This window comes from Coregonus clupeaformis, chromosome 16, assembly GCF_020615455.1.
Source record: "Coregonus clupeaformis isolate EN_2021a chromosome 16, ASM2061545v1, whole genome shotgun sequence".
In the NCBI taxonomy this organism is placed as follows: domain Eukaryota; kingdom Metazoa; phylum Chordata; class Actinopteri; order Salmoniformes; family Salmonidae; genus Coregonus; species Coregonus clupeaformis.
Genome location: NC_059207.1, coordinates 43,306,213 through 43,315,818, shown reverse-complemented (window position 1 = coordinate 43,315,818; position 9,606 = coordinate 43,306,213). Strand labels below are relative to the sequence as shown.

At 40.4% G+C, this 9,606-nt stretch overlaps 1 protein-coding gene across 3 annotated transcripts; it reads right to left on the bottom strand.

Moving 5' to 3' along the window:
• Nucleotides 1-1,967: 1,967 nt before the first annotated feature.
• LOC121584107 (monocarboxylate transporter 13) lies at nucleotides 1,968-6,091 on the bottom strand. 3 transcript variants are annotated; one of them, XM_045225932.1, is made up of 5 exons: nucleotides 6,015-6,091; nucleotides 4,605-4,878; nucleotides 4,217-4,360; nucleotides 2,933-3,721; nucleotides 1,968-2,771 (listed from the first exon to the last, which is right to left on the bottom strand). In XM_045225932.1, the coding sequence occupies exons 2-5, from the start codon at nucleotides 4,849-4,851 to the stop codon at nucleotides 2,563-2,565; spliced, it is 1,389 nt and encodes a 462-aa protein (XP_045081867.1). In that variant the 5' UTR covers nucleotides 4,852-4,878; nucleotides 6,015-6,091; the 3' UTR covers nucleotides 1,968-2,562. The 3 variants fall into 3 exon arrangements, with proteins under 3 accessions (XP_045081867.1, XP_045081868.1, XP_041755871.1); XM_045225933.1 differs by having other exon boundaries at nucleotides 4,605-4,831; nucleotides 6,015-6,088; XM_041899937.2 differs by having other exon boundaries at nucleotides 4,605-4,838; nucleotides 6,015-6,087.
• Between the last annotated feature and the right edge of the window lie 3,515 nt (nucleotides 6,092-9,606).

Here is a 9,606-nt window from a genome sequence, read left to right as displayed (position 1 = left end):
GTTGTGGGTTCGTTTCCCACGGGGGGACAGTATGAAAATGTATGCACTCACAAACTGTAAGTCGCTCTGGATAAGAGTGTCTGCTAAATGACTAAAATGTAAATGACTTTAAACTAAAATAATCCTGACACTTTAAAGTTAGTGCTGTGGTGAAGGTCAACGTAAATAGATTGGTTAGACCCAAAATAGACAACTTGTAAGATCTACAGCCTGTATGTATGATTAAATTACACATGGACTTGTGATTAATGAGGTTGTTTTTGCAACTCATTCACCATGTAGGAATACAATTTTCAAAGGGTGTATGAGACTCAATTTGAAAAGCTTGCTAACTTGAGGGTCTGTTCCGTTCACGCACACCATTGTTCTCACGTATGCAGTGGCCTTGGTCTGGTTAGTGTGTAAGTGAAATTACAGTAGCAAATCAACTTAAGGAGCACAGGGGAGAGCGATTGTTCCCTAGACAACAATTGCCTCGTGCCCTTTCGGGATAAAAAAAAATACAGGTTTGTGCTATGGTACAGCCACCACACATTCAGTAAATTGCAACATGTTGGCAAAAATAAACACGTAACCCACTTTGATGGGCATAAAATACATACAGATGTTTTTTTTAAGTAACATTTTCAGATAACGTTTTTTTAATAGTGCAAAAGTACCCTTCTATCTTTCCAAAATGGAGGCCACTATTCGGCCAACTAATTCCTTGATTAAAGTCCTTAAATCCACCCAATAACTATTTTGCAATTTGTTTTAGTAGTCCATTGTTGACATAGTCCCAAAATGTTTTGCTTGTCAGCAATGAAGTTTAAGATATGTATCAAAATACAGAAATCAAAATACAGAAATCATCCCTGTATGATGCGTTTGCATCATATGACGCAACACGCAACAACTCCCTTATCCCGACCACTTTAGAAGTTCAAACGGTGATAGAAAGTGTAGGCTAATGCATGTTGTCATATTACAATGGATGGGTGGGTGGAATTTATAGTCTAATCGAGGTGTAAACATATCGCGCATTCAAGTGTTTTAATTTGTAACGCGGCTGCATGGGATTTGTTGGATTATAAAGTCGGGTGGTTTCGTTGCATCCAATGGCAGTGTCCGCGATAAGATAATGCAAGGAGCCGGTTGTGGCTTGGATAGCTCTGCACCTCAGAAAATGTCAAAACAACCACTATGAGGGTGTCAGCTAGCACAGATCTAGCCCCTAGGTGTGCAACTCAAGTAGAACGACAATGGCGCCTGAGAGAGCAGGGCTTGGGTACTTCCATCACAGTGAGTTTTAAACAAAAGAAATGCTGGGCAATGCATCTTCAGCAGAAGAGGAGCTATAGGAGGAGAGGCTCATTGTAATGGCTGGAATGGAATGGTTTCAAACATGGTCACCGCATGTTTGACTCCATTCAATTTATTCCATTCCAGCCATTACAATGAGGCCGTCCTCCTCTAGCTCCTCCCATCAGTCATTTCTGCTCTTCAGTTGACCCATTTTGGTGAAGGAAGATTTAATGGCTACAGAAGACATTCAGCTTTTGAAACAGACCGATCATTATTTCATAAACATTGTTATCAGGGGAGGACTAAATGGTGTGGCAACAGTTGACAACCTTTTCTGATGTGGATGGAAGGAATTTGCACAACCATAACCATTAAGCTTGATATACTATTTCAATAGAGTCTGTATTGAAAAATCAATGGTAATACATAAGCAATAATTATACAACAATAAGAAGGCACTGGTGACATGTAAAGTGCTGAGACACAGCTCTAGTACTAGATTGACATGGGCAATATTCTGTTGTGTAAAAGGGGGATAAATAACATTGATTTATCATTTACATTTTTTTTTTTTTACATTTTAGTCATTTAGCAGACGCTCTTATCCAGAGCGACTTACATGAGCAATTAGGGTTAAGTGCCTTGCTTAAGGGCACATCGACAGATTTTTCACCTAGTCGGCTCGGGGATTAGAACCAGCGACCTTTCGGTTACTGGCACAACGCTCTTACCCACTAAGCTACCTGCCGCCCCCGAGTTAACAAACGTACAGGTAAAGCGGCACATAGAAAGTACTTACCTTTACTCAGATTATGTGCCTTAGCATAGGTGATGTTAGCAGCAGGTCTGACCAAGTCTGACCAATCACCATTTAAAATGTAGGTAAAATACATGCATTGCACCAGAGATAAAAACAATAAAAATACCTGATATAACTTTCTAGATGGCATACAGTATACCTGTATGAACGAGTATATAACTGACAATTTCAAGACAAAATCAGTGAACATTCAAAAACTTAGTGGTAGGCATTAAAAGTGATAAACACTACTGTACAATCTGTTCAAACATATGTACACCGGCAACTTTGCAAATGGTGACCGACCAAGTATAATATCAACACCCTCCATTACTTACTGTACCTTACTCCTGTGACGCAGCTTAATATATAATATATATAAAACCCTGACTACACGTTACAAGCTCAGACTTAAGCCATCCCAAGAGCCCATGAACTGCAAACATATTTACTTCCATATCCCCTGAAACAGATTAACATTATTTACAGTTGCTCTCACTCACAACCACCTTCACTCCCATCTTGTAAGCACAGGCCTGAGTGGCCTCTAGGTCGGTTTCACTGGGAGAGGCCTTCTTCCTCTCGACAAGCCGGTCCACCAGCACCACAAACACACCAGATATGATGAGAACCAATCCAGACAGGTAGAAGCCTGCACCAAAGTCTTTGTCCTGGTCAACCAGCCAACCTGTGCCAAGAGGAGAATACATTTGAGCCCACACCAACTGCTGCCCTGGATGAATAAACCAGTAGCTTCACTGAATGAAAGCTTAGTTCATTCAAAGTGAAAATGGGTGCAAATCTTCAGTTAGTGCATGTTAACATTGTAAATTCGCCCCAATCTCTCACCTGCAGCAGGTGGACCAATGAAGCCCCCGATGCTTCTGAAGAGCATGAAGAGTCCCAGGCCGCTGTCAAACCCCTCCAGGCCCACTATGTCCACAATGGACGTCACATGGATGGCTACCACGCAGCCAAACAGAAAACCATAGAGCGAGGAGAAGACCAGGAGGATCCAGTAGTCCTTGCCAATGGGCAGCAGCAGTAGCACTACCCCCAACATGGTGACCACCATCGTCAGCAGCTGTAGGTTCCTCACCAGCCTCAGGTTGGCCAGCCAACCACAGCCCAGACGACCAAGCAGATCAGCCAAAGCCAGCACAGACAGGATGGACGCCGCCCAGTAGTTCTTCAATCCCAGGCTGGTGGCATATGGAACCAGGAAGAGAGGTGGGATGAAAAATCCTGCAGCAGCAAAAATGGCAAACAGGATGTAGAGCAGCAGTTCTGGTTTCCTTAGCAAAGTCCACTGGAAGCTTAGCTTCTTTGGCGTCGGGTCATCAGCAGCTTTGGAGTCCTGGTGGTTGTCCTTATTTGGCTTGGTGGGATTATGGGGTTTGAATTCCAGAGGTCTCATGAGGGCTCCACAGACACAGAGGTTGAGCTGAAGGCCCCCTATGATGAGCAGAGCTCCCTGCCAGGTGTAGGCCTCGATGAGCCACTGGAAGAAAGGACTGAACACCATGGCAAAAACACACTCCCCGGAGCTGGCTATGGCATACGCTATGGGACGCCACTTCAGGAAGTAGTGGCTCACTATGCTGTTGGCTGGTAACCAGGAAAATGAAAGACCCAAACCTAAAAAATAAAAATAAAAGTTAAGATAAATCTTGGGTCTGTGTTGGTCTGATTCTAAATGTAATTTATTATACGTGTGTATGTGCTCACATTTAATGAGCCAATATAGCTAATCAATAACTACACCCCAAGTTGTTTAGTTACAATGTGTTCTGGTTGGGGTCACAAGGCAAAACTCATCAGGATTGTTTACCCTCAGGGATGACCATTTCAGTTCTATTTTCTCAACCTCCTGAAATCTAAAATCACTCAAGGTCAAGGTAATGCCTTTTGTTTTCCTGTAACTAATGTTGTTGTTAACTGTACTGGTACAGTAGGTTGTATGGGCTGGTGTGGTGGTATGGTGATCGTTGTCTCCTGTGATTGGTCATTGACAAAAAAAACTCAGTTTTTTCACCTTTTTTTAAAAGTCACCCTGGGAACTCACCAAGAACTCAGCTCAGAAACTGTTTTTAAATGTGACCTTTTTTAAACTTGGGGAGCCCTCAACCCTACCTTGCAGTATGCCGATGCTGAGGTACATCCATGGAAGACTGAGGTCGAGAGAAGCCAGGATCATCCCTGAAGCAGTGAGGAGCCCTCCCATCATGACGACTGCCCTCTGGGTACAGTGCATGCTCAGGACACTGGCGACTGGGGCTGAGTTGAGGAGACAAATCATTACAGGAACCAGAGTGGAATGTTCTAGTGGTTATTACTAGGTAATAGTTACTATAACAAAATGTCAACCTTGTCTCTAGTTGTTTGAGTATGAAACCCATGTTTGTTTCTTTGGCCAACTTATAACACTTTAGAACAATGCAATACAGTCACACGTGTAGATCGATGAAATAGAAGTTAAACTGCAATGCAAACAAGACAAGTTGCCCTCACCATCACTTACCTCCCAAGTGAAACATGACTATCATAGTGGAGGTGACCCATGAAGTGGTGCTGGTGAGGACTCCAAAGTGGTTTTGGATCTCTAGGAAGAAGAGGCCGAAGTTCTTGAGGACGCCTGTAGTGAGGCCCATGATAAAGAAGGCCGAGGTGACCACCACCCATCCATAGCCCCCATCAGGGGGGCCACCGGCCTGACTGGCCTTCATACTGGGGCTCTGCATCACAGATCTACAGCCTTCAAAGAACATACATGTCCAGTAGGCATATGTCCACTGCTGCAATGCAGTCAGAAATTGGGTGATTACACCACTTTATTTCATATTATTTCGACATTGTCATAAAGAGCACATGTTCAACTTATTAAAAAACTAATCTCGCCCCCCAAAAAAAAAAAATCTGTAGCTATATTAAAAAGGCACTTTATTTAATATAACATGCTTTTAAAATGCAATATTTGTGCACAATTTCTACTTAAAATGTCAACGCAAAAGGCACTCATTTCGTGGACCCAAATAGTACATCAAATTGGCCAAATACAGGTACAGTTGCAACCTGGTCTCAGAGCATTTTGTATTATTCTGTATGTAAATCCGAGACACCCCATTTAGTATGATATGTTATGTTTGGTATGGTTACATAAGACAGATGGTTACTTAAAACGATAGGAGGGTGGTTAGTCGGGGTAGACGTATACGCAAACGTCTAGCAACCAAAAGGTTGCGAGTTCGAATCTCATCACATACAACTTCAGCATTTGAACTAATTAGCAACTTTTCAACGACTTACTGCTTTTAGCTACTTTGCATGTTAGCTAACCCTTCCCATAACCTTAACCCTTTTAGCTAACCCTTCACCTAACCCTTAAACTTAACCCTAAACCCTAGCTAAAATGTGTGATGACAGCCACAAATAAATACATACCATATGAAACGTTCTAAACAGGGTCTCGGATTTACGTACAAAATAATACGAAATGCTCCAAGACAAGATTGACAGCGAGTATGAAACACTTTCTTAGAGCCTCAGTTTGTCTGGCTGAATGCATTACTTTGTTACAGCCTCAGTTTGTCTGCCGGAATGTATTTCTGAGCATGATGATCGTTTCTGGATTTCTGGCTAGAAAGTGCCCATCCGCTCTAAACTGACAGCTTGTCTGTGGTTCAAGCGAATGACCGCACGCAGTGGACTTGCACTGCAAACCAAACAATGACAATCCGCACAACATGTGATACAATGCATTTATTGACAATATCTATTCTTCCTCGTAATGAGATAACAGCAATTATTGCACGTGCATCATGTCTAGTCATTCTGCTTTTTTTTATGGCTAGATTGACAGTATTTCTCCCGCTAACCGTTCGTTCTGAGAACTTGACTCAAGGATGGAGTAAAGAAATGGAGTCTCACTCACGACTGGATCGTAGCCTCCTCACTTCGTGCTCTTCTCCGCCTTCTGGTTTATAGGGGGACATTTCAGTTCGCCTCTACCGGCCATATCATAACTTCTATTTCAGCGCGGGGAGGTCCTATATATATACATGTCGAAATTGGCCACTCCCCCTGCGAGCTCATGCTCATTATGTAGGTCACGACCAATCATGTATATAAACCCTGGATTGCTGATGCTATGTATTGGCCAATGAGAGGCTTTGAAGCTGTATTTCAATTAAAGGTTTCAAGGACAAAATTACATGTATTTAAATATGTGTTGTTGTAGTGGGACAGTAACATTAGTACTTTCCAAAAAATATATTTTAAGTAAAATATTTTAATATAGTTTTTCATTTTTTATGTTTAGCTCACATAATATACTTAAACAGTATGCATGAAGGTGTCAGTAATATAATAAACGTGGCAAAAAGAAATGTAAACATTAATAAATGCATTTTTATGCCTTCCAAAATATTTTTTTTACGCTTGTGGGGGAGTGCCAAGATAGAGGTGTGGTGGCTTCAAAACAGTGCACCCTGTTTGTCATCTAGTGTATATATAAATCATTGGTAACGACTCACACAGCAAAAGGAGTTGTGGTTGTGTCCATTCTATGGTTGTATTCTGTTGGTTGTATCCTACAACATAACCATGGTAGACCACTAAAATGTGCAGTCAAAATTAAGCATGACTGTCATGGAAGGGACCAAGACCCCCAACCTCATAATGGATTAAATTATGTGTGTATGCTTACAGTCAATGCTGTATGCCAACATGGAGAGAACCCCATCATTAATGGTGTAATTTTTTACATTTTAGTCATTTAGCAGACGCTCTTATCCAGAGTGACTTACAGTTAGTGAGTGCATACATTTTTCATACTGGCCCCCCGTGGGAAACGAACCCACAACCCTGGCGTTGCAAGTGCCATGCTCTACCAGCTGAGCTACAGGGGACCTTGCTTTGCTACAAGGGACAATATGCCCTTGCCTTGAGAATCGGGCATGTTCATCATTACAGAATTGGCTGAAGGAAATTAATGATGAATATTATGACAAACTAGTCCATGCCCCATCTGTTTGGTATCTCAACAGGTTTCCTGCTCTCTGCACAGGAGAGGGAACACTTGAAGATTGTAGACAGTACTACTACATAGTAATGCTTGACTCACTAATGTTTTCACTATGTATGCCAACTCCCACCTCTCCCTCTCACTAGGGTGAATGTGCCTTGAAAGGGATTGGTTTTCCCCTGAGCTGAACTTTTAAAAACAGAGAACATGGTTGAGTGTGAGAATGAAGTCAATGTAACTAATTTTCAGAGTTGGATAGTAACACAGCAGAAGCAAATACACTCCCCTCCATATGTATTTGGAGAGTGAAGCACTTACTTTTTTTTGGCTCTATACTCCAGCATTTTATATTTAATATAGAACGTTTCATATAGGCGACAGTACAGAATGTCAGGTTTTATTTGAGGGTATTTTCAAACATATCTGTTTTACTATTTAGAAATGAAAGCACTTTATGTATCTAGTCCACCCATTTGGACAAATTCACTTAGTGTATTAAAGTAGTTAAAACTGTAGTATTTGGTCCCATATTCCTTGCACGCAATGACTACATCAAGCTTGTGACTCTACAAACTTTTTGGATGAATTTGCGGTTTGATTTGGATTATGTTTTGCCCAACAGGAACTGAATGGTGAATAATGTCTTATGCCATTTTGGAGTCACTTTTATTGTACATTAAGTAAGAATAGAATATGTTTTTGAACACTTATACATTCATGTGGATGCTACCATGATTATGGATAACCATGAATGAATCGTGAATGTCTGAGTGAGAAGGTTACAGAGGCATAAAGATCATACCCCCCAGAAAATGCTAATCTCTCCTGTTATTGGTAATTGTGAGAGGTTAGCATGTTTTGTTGTAGCCTCTGAACGGCATCATTATTCATGATTCAATCATGATTTTTCTTACTATCAGGATTAATTTAGAAGTGTTCAGAAACATCTTATCTACTCATTTAGAAAGAAAATTACTCAAGTCATCATTCAGTTACTATTGGGCAAAACATAATCCAAAACACCACCAAAACAAACTGCTTGATTAGATAAGCATTCAACCCCCTGAGTCAATTCATGTTAGAATCACCTTTGGAAGAGATTACAGCTGCAAATCTTTTTGGGTAAGTCTCTAAGAGCTCTGCACACCTAGATTGTACAATATTTGCCCATTATTATTTTTTAAATACCTTTTTTTTTTTTTTAAACAAGCTCTGTCAAGTTGGTTGTTGATTACTGCTAGACAGCCATTTTCAAGTCTTACCATAGATTTTCAAGCCGATTTAAGTCAAAACTGTAACTAGGCCACTCAGGAACATTCAACATCATCTTGGTAAGCAACTCCAGTGTATATTTGGCCTTGAGTTTTAGGTTATTTTCCTGCTGAAAGTTGAATTTGTCTCCCAGTGTCTGTTGGAAAGCAGACTGAACCAGTTTTCCCTCTAGGATTTTGCCTGTGCTTAGCTCTATTACATTTATTTTTATCCAAAACAACCTACCTAGTCCTTTCCAATGACAAGCATACCCATAACATGATACAGCCACCATCATGCTTGAAAATACTGAGTGGTACTCAGTGATGTGTTGTATTGGATTTGCCACAAACATAATGCTTTCTATTCAATTTATTTGCCACATTCTTTGCAGTATTACTTTAGTGCCTTATTGCAAACAGGATGCATGTTTTTAACATTTTTATTTTGTACATGCTTTCTTCTTTTCACTCTGTCATTTAGATGAGTATTGTGGAGTAACTACAATGTTGTTGATCCATCCTCAGTTTTCTATCACAGCCATTAAAGTCTAACTGTTTTAAAATCACTATTGGCCTCATGGGGAAATCCCTGAGCGGTTTCCTTCCACTCTAGCAACTGAGTTAGGAAGGACGCTTGTATCTTTGTAGTGACTGGGTGTATTAATACACCATGCAAACTGTAATTAATTACTTCACCATGCTCAAATGGATATTCAATGTCTGCTTTTTATTTTATTTTTACCAATCTACCAATAGGTGACCTTCTTTGCAAGGCATTGGAAAACCTCCCTGGTCTTCTTGGTTGAATCTGTGCTTGGAACCTTACAGATAATTGTATGTGTGAGGTACAGAGATGGGGTAGTCATTCAACATTCATGTTAAACACTATATTGTACACAGAGTAAGTCCATGCAACTTATGTGATTTGCTATGCACATTATTATTCCTGAACTTATTTAGGCTTGCCATAAGAAAGAGGTTGAATACTTATTGACTCAAGACATTGCATCTTTTCATTTTTAATTAATTTGTAGAAATATCTAAAAACATTATTCCACTTTGACATTATGGGGTATTGTGTGTAGATCAGTGACACACAATCTCAATTTAATCCATTTAAAATTCAGGCTGTAACACAACAAAATGTTGAAAAAGTTAAGGGGTGTGAATACTTTCTGAAGGCACTGTATGTATGAAAATACCCTCAAATAAAATCGGACATTCTGTACTGTCGCTTCATATGAAAC